Below are 16,595 nucleotides of genomic sequence, written 5' to 3'. Positions count from 1 at the left end.
GGTATACCCTTGATCTAAAAATTTAACATTTTTATAGGGAGGAGAAGAGACATAACTGATAGCTACCTTTCATTTTCTTTTTAAATCTCTCTTCATCTAAAACTTATCCAATATTATTCCTTGTAATAAAGAACTTTTCAGTGAAGAAAATAATCTAGTGGCAAGTAAAAAGAGAAAAGGACTAAAGTGAAAATAAAATGAGATTTTGTTTAAGCTCTTTGCAATTGTACATTTTTATCACATGATTAAAAATTAGAACAACCTTTCTGGGGAAAAAAAAAAGAAAATGATATTTGTCACAAACTTTAAAAATCACATATTTTAGTCTGGTAATTCCACTTCATCAAAATCAAAAATGCAAAGATTTGGACACAAATATGTTTATAACTATATGAGAGAAAAATAGAAAAAACCCTAAATATTTGAGAATGGAAGAAAGATAAAACAATTACAGTTTATCAACATAATAGTCTATTATGCTGTCAATAAAAAGATGTTTGCCAAGAAATTTTAGAGTAAAACATTTATCATATAACTTTAAATGAAAAAAGCAGAACATAAAACTATATATATCCTAAGATTAACTATATTAAGATACCTATATGCACAGAAGAAAATCTATAAAATTCTAAAAAATCTATTGGAACTGTGACAAAATATTAACAGTTATCTCTGGGTGAAAAACTGAAATTTTACAATGTATATTAGCATATTCAAAGATTCTAAGGATTCCTCAAGTAAAGAAATATAATTGACTTTCATCACTGATTAATTGTAAAATACATTTGACTTTTAACGCACCAATTGGTATAATCACCAATTCAGAAAGTCCAAAAAAAGGAAACATTACATTTAAGTAAGTGGCTAACACTTGTGGTCTCCTGAAATTAATAATGCACTATATTATAATTGGCAACATTCCAACCTTAAGACATTTCTTTCAAACTTTAGCAAGTGTGATTTAGAAGGTTTAATTTCACACACTAAATCTTTTCTCAAAAGATGCTGAATGCTCACTTTACTATTAAAAAAAAGCCTGCAATTAACTAGCTACTTGAAACAGGTTTTCTATAGCAAAATAAGTATTAAATCTTCTGCAGAAATAATTTGGAGATATTTTTGTAGGTGTAATAGCCAGAAATCAGAAGAGTGAACTTTAGGAATCCAATTATAGAAATGTTGACTTCTCAGGAAAATTTTTACAATCTGAAGTGAGCATGAAAAGCAATGTAAGAAAGTACTCTGACCAAGGCTAATCACTTTGGAGCTCATGAGTAACATCATAGTACACCATGGCCTTAGACCAAATAATAAAACGCCAAATGGAAAATGGCACAAGTCCATGGACTGTAAATACTGTATCAAAAGAAAATAAAGGAAAAACTCTTTCATTAGAGCAATTAAAAATGCAGTTTTAGTACCAGTTCCTGTGATGAATAAATCAGTTCAGCAGTTCTAAGAGCGGACAGCCACTGTTTAAACACATTCTTCATTGGCAATAACTTTAAGTTTAAAAGCCGACTGTAGGTTTCTTTAGCTCCTAAACTTTTTTAATCACTAAAATGTTTTGGGATGGCGCAGTTGGTTATAACCTTATCCCCTGAAATTTTCACATGAGGCATTTGATGATTAGGTGTCTACCTGACTCATTATATTATGTTACGGTACCCAATAAAATACAGATAAATACTGCAAATATTCATACCAATATTGGTATTCATACCAATCAATGTCCCCGAACTTTAGACCAAAGAAGTGAACTTTAGTTCCAAAGAAGTGAAGTTTCTACTAACCCAACATCAATCATTCTTCATTCTATAATTCCATTTGTCAAATTATTCATACGAAATTAGCATGTTCTCCTACAGAGCTTCTGAAAAACCCCAAAGTTGAGCTTTCAGTAGTAAATTTGAAAATGTTTCAAAAAGAATTCAAAATCACATTAAGCAGCCTAAACTAGCAGTTAGTCCTTGGGAATGTTCTTATCTCCAGGGTACCGTTTCCCAGCCTAAACTTACAAAACAACTGTGTTCTATAAGAAGCAAACAAGTGCCTGCTTCACTTAGCTTTTGCTAATGACCATAAAATTTAGTGGCTCAAAATAACTTTATTATTTCTGACAATTCTGAGGGTTAACTGGTTTCTCCTGGTTGGGGCAGACTTTGATCGGAGTGGGATAGTCTAGCATGGCATCACATGTCTGACAATTGGTGATGACTAGAATGAGGGGATCTCAACTAGGAGGGCTCATCTCTGTTCACACAGTCTCTCATCCTCCAGGAAGCTAGTACAGATTTCTTAACAAAGCTAATGCAATGTCAAAGACCAGCAAGAGAAGGCAAGCCCTAAGCACTTTCAAGCCTGCTTGCATTACGGCTGCTAACACTCCACTGGCCAAAGCAAGTTACATGGCCAAGTGCAGATTCAAGAATGGAAAACTTGACTCCCCAGCGTTAACAGTAGGAGCTACAAGACTGCAGTGCAAAAGGGCAAACGCAGTGATGGGAAGAATCTGTGGTCATTTTTTGCAATCTACCACACTGCAAAATGCTGCAAGTCTCTGCTCCACGTGGTCCATGGTGAAATAAGTTTAAGTAACAGCTCTCTTTTGACACTTCAAGATACATATTGACATATTACAATATAATATAATGCAGAACACACTGCCAATGCTTGTTTCAATGTTCATTTTCTAAAAATATTAATATATTTAAAGAAAACTATAAGGCCATCCCCCACCCCCGAATATTAGGCCCATGTGTATCACAGGTGACGTAACAGGTGGTCCATGCATAAAAGGTAACTTCTGTTGCCCTTGTGGTGATCTCACTGAAAACTCTGCAGAGACAGTCAATGATGAAGTATATGTAAAAGGACCCAAGGAAACATCAAGCATCATTAGTAGAAAGTATCATTAACTAGAAGATTTTTTTTTTGTTCTAAAATTAGCCTAGTTGACATTTTCTTGTAAAACTAAACATGGAATTAGTATACAACCCAGTAACTGTACTACACTTGGGCATTTGTTCCAGAGAAATGAAAACTTATATTCACACAATATCTGTAGAAAAATGTTCATAGAAGCTTTATTCATAATAGCCCCAAACTGGAAACAATCCAGATGTCCTTCAACTGGTGAATGGTTAAACAAACTATTGTACACATATACCATGGAATACTACCCAGCAAAAGAAAGGAACAAACTATTGATATATAACAACTTGCATGAATCGCCAGGGAATTACAGTAAGCGAAAAAAACTAATCCCAAACAATTGCATAATGTATAATTCCATTTATATAACACTTCTGAAATGACAGAATTTTGGAAACGGATGCAGGAACAAGGTGGGTGTAGTTATGAAAGGGCAAAGCAAGGGATCATTGTGGTGATGGAAATCCTCAGTATCTCGATTCTGGTGATGGATACACAAAACTTTACATGTAATAAAACTGCACAGAACTAAATACACAGACACACACGAAAACATAAATGAGTACAGGCAACATTGGGGAAATCTGCAAAAGATCGATGATTCTACAATATCCTGCTTGTGATATTGTATTATAGTTTTGTAAGATGTTACCATTGGGGGGGGGGGACTGGGTAAAGGATACATAGGCTCTCCCTAAAGTAGTTCTTACAACTGTACTAAATCTACAATTATCTCCATAAAAATTTCAATTAAAAAAAATATTTTTTTAAGTTTAGTTTAGGAAGGTAGTTTCCCTGGGGTCTTAGTTTCTTTCAGAGTTTAATTCAAACAGTGTGGCTAGCATGAGGGTACAAATGACTTACATTTGGGACATCAACTGCTACCTCCCTCATGGCACTGGGCCTGATGTCATTCATCCCCTGCAAGAAATCTTGCAGGGTAATCTTCACCAGCCCAGCCATCTTGCTGTCAGGGAGGTTAGGGTGTTTCCTCAAGACTCTCCTCAAGGCACGAAGACCTGTAAAGAGAAAAGTAACACAAGCTTTGTCTTCCACCTCATAAATACACACTGAACCATTACCAATAAAAATAATAACAAAAACCCCAAAGCTCATGCATATTATAATATTTAAAATTTTGTGTGCTTGTGCATGTGCGTGCGTGCGTGTACAGTGGCGGGAGGGTGGGGAGGGAGAAGGGATAATGTGGGGGATGAAGGCAAAAATCTAAATGCTTAGTTTTGGCGGTAAAAATATGACAAACTGCTATGAAATATGAAAAGACAGATATTTTATATATGCGAAATAAAATTTACAAAACAACTTCCACAAAAAAGACCATAAAGGTTTGTCAAAATAACCTGTTTGGAGAATTTCTTTGAAAAGAGTAAAATATTAAAACGGTAACATACCTTTTGCCCTGCCCTTTTTGTTAATACACACAAACCAGAGTTACAAGTTTTGTAAGGTATTGGCAGAACATCTTGAAGGAAATGTTCAGTTGGCAGTTAGAAATGTGGTTTTCGAATTCAAAACAGAATCAAACTTCAGAGTTATGTGTATACACACGAGATCTGATATTATAGGAGGAGAAGAGACCTATAAAAGGGAAGCTAGAGAGGGATCAGGGATGGAAGAATGAGGGCTGACGTCTCAATCTTAGGAAAGTCGATCATTTGAGGAGTATAGGAACAAATGATGGTTTAGGCAGAGATAGAGAAGTAGAATCAGAATAGTAAAATACCACAAAGCCAAAAAGATGATCAACCAAGTCAAATTTAGAGAGATGCAAAATAACTTAAAAGAGATCATGCTGACCTAAAACATTACCGATGTTAGGTTCTTTGTTTTTGCTGTTCGCTTGGAGTTTAAGCACTGACAGGACTGAATGCCGCAAGCCATCCCCCCATCAAAGTTGCCAGATTTAGAGCCCCTTGATCTGTGACAAAGACCTCTAGTCTAGAGGGCAGCAAAGTCCCTATGTGCTCTTTGCCTGAGGGTATTTTGTGATGAAGTGCTATATTTGTGTTGTAGTACACAATGAAGTTCCACTTTGAAGAATTTTAGTCTCAGAGACCTCTTAGAAATCCAGTCTGAATAATTGAACTTGCCCTGGGACAACAACAAGCTCCATCATTTTTAATGTCTTTTGTCTAAAATGTTATGCCTCAGTGAATTTTTACTAAATTAAAATGATGCCATAATTGTCATCTTACTTGCCTTCATTTATTTGAACTTTGAAACAGAAGCATTGGTTCAAGGGAGGAAAACACAAACTCTCCCAAACAGAGGTTTGGATATCTTTGACTACTAAGGAAAAAGAGTGAATAATACACCACTCAGAAAATAGATCCACAGTAAACTTTCCCAAGGAAAGCTATCACTGCGAGTCTAATATTCACGGAGGTCTCCGAGACAGTAGGCTAACCAGAAAAAAAGCTACAAAAGAGGAAACTGAAGATGTATATAAAAAGATCACTATTTTCTATGGAAAATTTCTTAGGCCATACTCTGCAATCTGCAATCTATGTCACTTATTTAAGTCTATCTTACAAATACCTATATGGTTTTCTGCCTTCCAAAAATATTGAAAGATAATTCTTCACATCTCTCACATTTCTGCTTATCTTTCCAGCAGAAGCACTAACTGCCTCTGTTACATACTATCTTTTCAAGGATGCTTGTATACAGGAAGACAGAGTGTCTCCCTCCAAAGCAAAGGGCAGATATGCTTACTGCCCATTATAAAAGATTAAGGTTCCCTAAGCTCAAGGTTCTCCTGTAATGCCACCTTATAAGGACTCAGATGTCACCCAGCCCTTTTTGTATCTCTTTGTGAAAAGTGAGGCTCCAGGAGCTGGTGCAAATGCTGCTTCTCTGGCTACTTCTGTTGCTGTAAGTAGTAGTCTATCCTTTGACTCTGACCCAGGAATACTGTGTCTTCAGAAAGCACTTGTGAAACTTGATAACTTGCAAGTAGGGTAAAATCGCAAACCCTTCACAGTTCTTGACATGAAAATAAAAGTTTACTTTAAATTAGGCTGTTTCACTGCCCAACATACCTTTTAAATGGTGCAATCATAAAAAACTAAATAAATAAATCCTCAGTAATAAGGCACTGTGTTGTATTAAACAGCACCTTGGTGACCTGAAAGAATTAAAGCAGTTCTAAAAAATCTTACAAAAATGGAAGTGATCAAAAGACCAAAAGAATCTAACACTTCATGTCCCAAATGGCTATCTGGCAATACTTGTCAATATTTCTAATTTAGACCAGATACCTTACTCTTACCAGTACTGATATACTAGAAACTGAAACAAAGGAAGTGGTCTAATTTTCCCACATTTACGTCACAAGGCATAAAGTGGGACAATAAAGGAGACCAATTATTTTCATTTGAGAAAGGGATTTGGAAAGGGCAGCAGCCACTCACAAGGCAGGGACTGGCAGCCAGCTGAGCTGGGGACAGCCCTGTCTCCAAGTCAGTCAGAAAGGGAAAGACAAATACCATATGATACCACTTACATGTGGAATCTACAATATGACACAAATGAACCTGTCTATGAAACAGAAACAGAATCATGGAAATAGAGAACAGACTGGTGCTTGCCAAGGGTGAGGAGGTTAGGAGAGGGATGGAGTGGAAGGCTGGGGTTAGCAGATATAGGCTTTTATACAGTAAGTCCCCTACATACGAACCTTCAAGTTTCGAACTTTCAAAGATACAAACATGCATTTGCATGTCTAATCACGTAAGTTTGTTCACGTGTCTGGAATACATTGTCACATGCATGCATCCTCTAAAACTGGTTGAGCTTTTGTGTACTTTACTGTAGAGTACTGTATAGCAGCAGTCCCCAAACGTTTTGGCACCAGAGACTGGTTTCGTGGAAGACAATTTTTCCACAGACCGGTGGTGGGCGGGGGGGAGGGATATGGTTCAGGCAGTAATGCAAGCGATGGGGAGCAGCAGATGAAGATTTGCTTGCTTGCCTGCCGCTCACCTCCTGTTGTGCGGCCCAGTTCCGGGACCCCTGCTGTATAGAGTACAGTAGTACAGTATCTTTATCTCAAGCCCAGGATGTCGGGAAGCAACTGTAAAAGCAGCGGTGATATAGGTGGTACTGCTAAGAAACGCCAAGCAATAACGATGGAAACAAAAGTGAAAATAATTGAGAGAGTGGAGCGACAACAGGAAGAATAAGAAACTGAAGAACCGAAGAGATTCACGATGCAAGAAATGGCAAGGGGATTTTCTTTATTTGAGGAGGCACTGTTAGTTTTTGAGGCACAGGACGCAAACATAGAACAGTACAGGAAGGCTGCAGCAGCCATTCAGAATGCAATCCAGTGCTACGATGTCATCTATGACGAGAAAAAAAAGAGCTACTACCCGGACATCACTGGATCGTTTTTTCAAGAGGGTAGATAGAATTCAATCCAGCAAGGAACCAGAACCTGTGCCATCAACGTCAGGCGTGAGTGAAATTGCAGCTTGCCCTCTGTCTCCTATTGCTGACGATCCTTCGGTCTACCATCTCCCACCTCCTCTCCCTCCTCCAGTCAGTAACTCTTCTTGCCTGTTCACTCAGTGCCAGCCCCTGTATGCCAGCTGTTGTACTCTACTACTGTACTTTTCAAGGTACTGTACTGTAAGATTAAAAATGTTTTATTTTTTGTGTGCGTTTGTTTTTTATGTATTATTTGTGTGAAAAGTATTATAAACCTATTACAGTACAGTACTCTATAGCTGATTGTGTTAGTTGGGTACCTAGATTAACTTTGTTGGACTTACAAAAAAAATGGACTTACGAACAGGCTCTTGGAATGGTACTCATTTGTATGTAGGGGCCTTACTGTATATGGAACGGATAAGCAGCAAAGTCCTACTGTATGGCACAGAGAACTATGTTCAATATCCTATGATAAATCATAATGGAAAAGAATATTTTTTAAAGTGTATAGGGAGCTTCCCTGGTGGTGCAGTGGTTGAGAATCTGCCTGCTAATGCAGGGGACACGGGTTCGAGCCCTGGTCTGGGAAGATCCCACATGCCGCGGAGCACTAGGCCCGTGAGCCACAATTGCTGAGCCTGTGCGTCTGGAGCCTGTGCTCCGCCACAAGAGAGGCTGCAATAGTGAGAGGCCCGCGCACCACGATGAAGAGTGGCCCCCACTTGCCGCAACTAAAGAAAGCCCTCGCACAGAAACGAAGACCCAACACAGCCATAAATAATAAAAATGTAATAAATAAACAAAAAATTCAGGAGAAATTAAAGATAACACCACAGACAACACCATTTATTTATAAAAAAAAAAGTGTATATATATATATATGTATGTATAACTGAATCACTTTGCTGTACAGCAGAAATTAACACAACACTGTAAATCAACTATACTTTGATTAAAAAAAAACAAAACTGTGTCTTCTGCAAGCACCAATAGCAGTCAGCCTCACCAAAACAGAAGAACCCATGCAGTTCATGTAAGGCTCACACCTTACACCCTAGAGTGACCAGGGTCCCCAACCCCCAGGCTGGGGACTGTTAGGAACCGGGCTGCAGAGCAGGAGGTGAGTGCCGGGCGAGCGAGCAAAGCTTCATCTGCCGCTCCCATCGCTCACGTTACCGCCTGAACCATCCCCCCATGCCCCCCACCACACGCGAAAAAATTATCTTCCACAAAACCAGTCCCTGGTGCCAAAAAGGTTGGGGACCGCTGCCCTAGAGCATATAGTTCTAGTGACCAGAGGGGAGTGTGCTGCTGGGCCCCACAGAACGTCACCTACAAAAGGCCACTTCTCCAAAATCAGCCAACATAACTGACCTACCCAACACACAGAAAAAAAAACCACAGCAAAATCTGCAAAATGAGGAGACAGAGGAATATGTTCCAAATAAAGGAACAAGACAAAGGACTCAGAAAAAGGACTCAGAAAAAGGACTAAACAAAGGGAAGATAAGCAAGCTACTCAGTAGAGAGTTCAAGGTAATAATCGTAAAGATGCTCAGCAAACACAGAATGGATGAACACAGTGAAAATTTTAACAGAGAGAAAATATAATGAAGAAAACAAAGGTAAAGAATACAATAACTGGGGACTTCCCTGGTGGTGCAGTGGTTAAGAATCCACCTGCTAATGCAGGGACACAAGTTTGATCCCTGGTCTGGGAGGATCCCACATGCCACAGAGCAACCAGGCCCGTGAGCTACAACTACTGAGCCTGCGCTCTAGAGCCCGCGAGCCACAACTACTGAGCCTGTGTGCCACAATTACTGAAGCCCGCACGTCTAGAGCTCGTGCTCCACAACAAGAGAAGCCACCGCAACAAGAAGCCCGTGCACCACAATGAAGCGTAGTACCCACTCGCCACAACTAGAGAAAGCCTGCGCGCAGCAACGAAGACCCAATGCACCCAAAAATAAATAAATAAAATAAATTTATAAAAAAAAGAATACAATAACTGATAAAATCCAAAATATACAAACAGCTCATAAAAATCAAAGAATATATATGTACACACACACACTCACACACAAACACACATACACACACAAACACAGGAATATGATTCTGCCATAAAAAAGAATGCAATACTGCCATCTGCATCAACGTGGATGGACCTAGAGAATATTATGCATAGTGAAACAACTCAGACAGAAAGAGACAAGTACTATATGACATCACTTACATATGGAATCTAAAAAATAATACAAATGAATGTATAAACAAAACAGAATGAGACTTAGACACAGAAAACAAACCTGTGGTTACCAAAGTGGAGAGGGAAGTGGGGTGGGACAAATTAGGGGTATGGGCTTAACAGATACAAACTACTATATACAAAATAGATAAGCAACAATGATTTACTATACAGCACAGGAAAGTACACCCATTATCTTATAATAACCTATAATGGAATATAAACTGCAAAAATACTGAATCATTATGTTATACACCTGAAATTAACACAACACTGTATTATAAATCATCTATACTTCAAAAAAAAAGAATAACTAAAATAAAAGATACACTAGAAGGAATCAACAGTAGATTACATGATACAGAAGAATGCATCAGCAAACTGGAAGACAGAGTAGTGGAAATCACCATGGTCTAAATAGTTGGGACCTAGAGAAAAGCTGCAGGAATAGTTTTGCCTCCCCTCGCCAATAAAGCCAGGGACTATTCTTTAAATAAAGTAAAAGATCTGCCCAAGTAGAGCTTCTAATGAAGTACTGGAATCAACAAGAGAAGCTGAGCAGAGGCTGTGATAACTCCAGAGCTCATGATACCCATGCAGAGGTAGCAGGGAGGGGAGGGCAATCAGTATGGAATAGCACATAAAATCATTCTACTTATTTCTCATAATTCTTTTCTTCTTCCATTCATTTCTGTCTAATCTTTATTAAATCTTTCTGTTTTTTAGGGTTTATTATTTTTTTAATAATAATGCACAGCTTTTTATTTCTCAACCTTTCTTCATTTCTAACATAAGAATTTCAGGTTGTAAATTTCCCTGTAAGAATTGCTTTAGCTGCATACCACAGATTTTGATCATTCAATTCCAAATAGCTTTTTATTTGCATATTACAGTTCAACCAATAATTTATTTAAAATATTCTAATTTCCAAACTGTGAAAGTTTTTTAACTGACTGAATTTAACTTAGAGAACAAGGTTTGTATGAAATTAATTTTTCGAATGGCAAATTCATAAACATTCTCTACCTGTTTGAATCTGTATATATGTTGTTGGTTCAGTGTTCCAAATACACATCCATTACATCAAGTTTGTTGATAGTGTTCTTCAAACCTTCTCTATCCTCAACGACTGACAGAGATGTGTTAAAACTCACTAAAATGGTTCTGTTCATTTCTCCTTGTAGTTACAAAAATTTTTGTTTTATATATTTCAAAGCTACCCTGTCAAGTACATCAGATTTAAAACAGTTATAGCTTCCCAGTGAACTGAATGTTTTATCAATATACAGTAGTCATCCTTATCTTCAGGAGTGAGTTTTGCATTAAAATTATTCTAATCCTTACCACTTCCTTTTCTTGCTTTCTTTGAGACTCAATCTTTTGTGTTTTTCACATTCCATTTTGCCTTGTATTTAGTTTTAAAGTTATACACTCTATTATTTTAATGGTTATACTAGAAATGTTAACATACATATTTAAGTAGAGTTAATCAAAGTAAAGTTAATCATGAGACTGCAAGGAAATTAATAGGTAAGCCAGTGACATAGATCTCCACATTATTCTTCCGCAAACAAGGTTTTTTAACATACAGAATGAACAATTGTTTTTTTGATCTCTACCATGTCATTATTTCCTCCATTCTATATTTTATTTCCATCTACTTTTCTCTTTCACCAAAAACTTCCACTAGTGTGATTCTGTCTCTTGAATGGACCTTGGTCTGACTTCATAATCTTAAAAATCTTGTCAAAGAATGAGATTATTTTAAACTTTGTTGTTTTGTTCTCAAGTCTACTGACTCTACCCTTACATTTTAAATTTCTTTCATGTTTGGGTTTACTGTGTTGCTCTTTTCCAGCTATCTGAGTTGAATGCATTTATTTTTAACCCCTCCTGTTTCCTGATAAATGTTTTTGTTATAATTCCCTCTTAGATAAAATCTACAACAGTTTTTACTACCATTCTATTCTTAACATTTAGTTCCTTATATAATTTCTTTTGCAGCTCACACAGAGATTATATGAGCATTATGTAACTTAGTTTTCAGTTGTACCAGTTACTAAATTATTGACTTTCAGCTCCAAAACCATACTTCTAAACTTGGCTTTGTGATACTTGGGGCTGAGACTGCAAACTACACTTTGGCTCCATGGTAGGCTTTGCCAATGCTAGAGCAAAGCTCTAGAGAGAGACTGCAGATGAAGGGGAGAGAAGGGACTAACTCTTTACTTCTGTGGGCTTCCGGTCTGTCTGCTATTCCTGTGACCACCACTCTAGCAACCCCTAAGAGACATCAGCACCAACCTACCAGTGCCACATTCTCAGAGGTCTGAGCCAGCCTTCAAAATATCAGGCAGTTCTTCAGAGGTCTGAGTTCTAGATTTTAGAAATCCCAACCTCTTTCCTTTGTTTCCCCAGCCTTACGGGTGATAGTAGCTTCTCAGTTAGTAATTTTATAATTTGTTATGAATTCTTTATAGTAAATTCTCTCTACAAAAATGAGTGGTAGAGGTTCTATCTCCTAACTGGATCATGACACAAATAACAATCCTATGGAATTTTTAAGAAATATCCTTTTTTCCCATTATATGCAGACTGAGGTTTTTTTCTTTTTAAACAAATTTATTTTATTTATTTATTTATTTATTTATTTATTTATTTATATTTTTGGCTGCATTGGGTCTTCATTGCTGCACGCAGGACTTTCCCTAGTTGTGGCGAGCGGGGGCTACTCTTTGTTGCGGTGCACGGCCTTCTCATTGCAGTGGTTTCTCTTGTTGCAGAGCACAGGCTCTAGGTGTGCAGGCTTCAGTAGCTGTGGCTCGCGGGCTCTAGAGCGCAGGCTCAGTAGTTGTAGCACACAGGCTCAGCTGCTCCACAGCATGTGGGATCTTCCCGGACGAGGGATCGAACCCATGTCCATTGCATTGGCAGGAGGATTCTTAACCACTGGGCCACCAGGGAAGTCCCCCAGACTGAGGTTTTTATAAGTGAGAGCAAAACTACCCAAACATTTTAAGAGGCTAATATAACCTTGACTCCAAAACCAAATATGAACAAGAAAAAAATGCCTTTCACTTACGGACATGGGACAAAAGTTCTAAATAAAATATTAGCTGACTAAATCTAACAGTGCATTAAAAATTATATTTCACAATCAAATAGAGTTTATCTCAGAAATGAAAGGCCAGTTCATCAAAAAACCTAACTCACCACATTACTGAGATTATATAATTATTTTTACTAATGCAGAAAAAATATTTGATAAGATTCAACATCCATTTATAATGATAAAGATAATTCAAAATGCTCTTAGCAAAGTGTATTTAAGATTACATTCCAGAAATCTTTAGCAAATATTACACTTGATGAAAAAACTTTACATGCAGTGTCTTCAAAACTGTCAACAAGACAAGGACACCACTATCACTACTACTGGATAATTCAATTGTGGAGTCCCTGGCAATTAAGAATAGAAAAAATGAGACTGAGAAAGAGCCAAAAGGATGGAAAGAAATAAAACTGCCATTATTTGCATATAACAATCATTTACCCAGAAAAGCCAAAAAAAAAAAATCAAAAGAAAACTATTAGAATTATAGGAGATAAGCAAGGTAGACAACCTGCAAAAAATAATCAATATAAGCTTTTTCTATACCAAGAAAAGCAATTTTAAAATATAGTAAGAAAAAAGATACCATTCACAACAATGACAAAAATAATAAAGTATATAGGAATTTTCCTAACCAAAAACATAACACCTCTATGGAGACAATTCTAATAAAGAGGAAAATATGAATACAAGGGAGACATCCCATGTTCTTGAATGGGATGACAATACGACAAAAACATCAATTATATTCAAAATAATCTATATATTGTAAATGTGACCGCAATCAAAATGTCAGTTGTATATTTTTGCTAAATTAGAATAAACTTTCTCTAAAAATATACTGTTGAATAAAGGTCTATACATAACTAAGTCAACAGTAATGCAAATAAATAAGATTTACCTTACTGGATATTAAGATATAATTAATAGTATTAAAAATGTGTTTAAAAGTTATAAGACTAGACAGACCACACTGGGACAGAATAGAGTTCAGAGATAATCCATACATGTATAATATTAATATCTGATAAATTTACAATAATATATCATAAATCAATGAGGAAAGGACAGGCTATTTAGTAGCTGGTAAATAAATAATAGGAAAATTGGCTCATTGTGTAGATCCCTAGCACTGTGTCTCTAATGATCTTTTCTGGTAGACAACATTGCATACGTGTTGTCACACTTCATTGCTGGAGGATTTTTTAAATGTCCTGTGTGACTCCACTGGGAGAGGACTCTTGGAAGCTTGTGCCTATTTTTTTCCACACTTTGCGCTATGTGCCTTGGGCTGCTTCTGCTTGGTATCCTTTCATTGAAATAAATCAAGGCTATTAATACAACTATATGCTGAGTCCTGTGACGACTCCTAGTGGGGCATCAAACTTAGTGGTTTGTTACAGGGACCACCAAATATGTAGACAAATATAAATGAATAATAATTGAATAAAACACTAATAATAGTGTTATTGCAGTAAAGAGAATCAAAGTGTTCCCAAACTGTTTGCACTTTTCTTGCACTAGTCTCTAGTAAGCCAAGGAGACATATTGTAGTATGTAAGATAAATACTAAAAGATAAGTAAAATACATAACTAAAAAGATAACCAGAAGATGAGGAAGTAACAAAAATACTTGACTATTCCAAGAGAAGACAGTAAAAAAGATGAAAAAAACATACAAGTGGGACAAATAGAAGGTAAATTAAACCTAAGTATTTAAGATATTACCCTAAATATAAACGTATCATGTACTTGAATTAAAAAATTGACAGCACCAGATAGATGAAAAAAATAAAACCCAAATTTGTGCTGTTTACAAGAGTCATATTCTGAAATATAAAAATACAGAAAGGTTGAAAGTAAAATAGAAAAAGGATACCATGAATGTAAAAGGAAAATAGTGCCTCTATATCTACTATCAAATAGACTTTAAGAGGTATTACTAGACATTTCGGGATGATAAAAGGGTCCATTCACCAAGAATACATAAAATTCTAATACATGCCTAGTAACAAAGGCTCAAAGTATAAACAGCAAAATTAAGCAGAACTAAAAGGAGAAACAGACAAATCTGCAGCCTTACTTGCAGATTTTAACACACTTCCCTCGGTAACAAAAACAAACAAACAAACAAATATATATGTAGAAGTTATAAAAACAAAACTAACTCACCTATCTTAATTGGCATATATACAAAACAATAAATATCCAAAATAGTAAAATATCCATGCTTTCAAGGGTACCTGGAAGGAGTACCAAAACTGACCACAGGGTGGGACACAAAGCAACTCTCCATAAATTTCAAGGATTGAAATCATAAAGTTTATGTTCTCTGATTACAATAGACTTAATAGCAAAATCAGTAACAAAAAGATACCAAAAATACAAATATTTGGAAATTAGCCATTACATTTCCAAATAATTCATGGTCAAAAAAAAAAATCCAATGAAAATTGTTAATTTTTTTAACTGAATAATAATGAAAATATAAGATGAAAAGTTGTGGGATGCTACTAAAGCTGTATTTAAAGGGACAATGACAGGCATAATGCACATATTAGGGAAGAATAAAGGGTGAAAGTCAATGAGGTGCTCATCTTATAAAACAAAGAATAAAATAAACCAAAAACAAATAAACAAAACAAAACAGTGGGAAGGAAAAAATGAAGATAGGAACAGAAATTAATGAAATGGAAAACAAATGTGCAATTAAAAAAACAAATCAATAAAGCCAAAGGTTTATTTTCTGAAAAGGCTAATAGAGATAAATCTCTGGCAAGACGAATCAGGGAAATGTGAGAAAAGACACACATTACCAATATCAGGAAGCAAAAATGACTACTGAATGGTCTACACTACAGAACCTACAGGCCATTGAAAAGATAATAAGAGGATATCAGGAATAACCTTATACCAAATAACTCAAAAATTTAGATGAAATGAACCAATTTCTGGGGGGGGGAAACCTTATCAAAACTAATACACAAAGTACATAATTGAATATTCCAATAGCTATTAAATTCATTATGTAATTAAAACCTTTCCCACAAAGAAAATTCTAAACATAGAATGGCTTCACTGGTTAATGTTACAAAGTAGTTAAGTATGAATATAACACTAAGCTTACAAAAACTCTTGCAGAGAAAAAAAGAGGTCAGGATAATTCCCAACTTGATTCATGAGGCCAGCATAACCCTGTTCCTCAAATCTTAAAAGGACATTACAAGAAAACTGCAGACTGATATCTCTCCTGAACATAGGTGCAAATATCCTAAACAAAACATCAGCAAAAATATCAATATGTAAATAAAGGATTATACATCATGACAAGATGGCTATATTCCAAGAATGTAAAGTTAGCTTAGCATTTGAAAATCAATCAACATCATGTTCCATGTTAATAGAATAAAGAAGAGAATATGATTATCTCAATAGACCCAGAAAAGGAACGTCATAAAAATCAATATCATTAATTATAAAAACTAGGAACAGATGGAAATTTTGTTACTCTATCATATTAGCTACAAACAACAAAGAGCAAATATAATTCTTAATAGTAAAAGGTTAAAAATTTTCTCCCTAGGATCAAGAATGAGATAAGGATAAGTACTGTTATCACTTCTATTAAACACCATGTTAAAGATCCTAACCACTACAACAAGGCAAGAAAAAGAAGTGTAGAGGTTAAAAGGAATGAAAACTGTCATTATTTGCAGACTGTATACACAAAAAACTTTAACATGACTACATACATAAAAACTCAACCAATTTCCATACACACTATTAAAGTTAATAAGTGAATTTAGCAAGGTAGGTAGACACAAAGTCAGTACATAACAGTTT

The 16,595-nt window shown here is 36.0% G+C and overlaps 1 protein-coding gene across 2 annotated transcripts in view; it reads right to left on the bottom strand.

Annotated features, from left to right (window-relative positions):
- Positions 1 to 16,595, bottom strand: part of AFG2A (AFG2 AAA ATPase homolog A) — a 339,619-nt gene that overhangs the window by 287,491 nt on the left and 35,533 nt on the right. For both annotated transcript variants that reach the window (XM_059923550.1, XM_059923551.1), the window contains exon 10: positions 3,799 to 3,953. In XM_059923550.1, coding sequence (XP_059779533.1) covers positions 3,799 to 3,953 — 155 coding nt within the window. The remainder of the gene's footprint in view (positions 1 to 3,798; positions 3,954 to 16,595) is intronic.

This window comes from Balaenoptera ricei, chromosome 5, assembly GCF_028023285.1.
Source record: "Balaenoptera ricei isolate mBalRic1 chromosome 5, mBalRic1.hap2, whole genome shotgun sequence".
Lineage (NCBI taxonomy): Eukaryota > Metazoa > Chordata > Mammalia > Artiodactyla > Balaenopteridae > Balaenoptera > Balaenoptera ricei.
The sequence above is the reverse complement of the archived record's forward strand: the minus strand, read 5'-3'. Positions and strand labels throughout refer to the sequence as shown.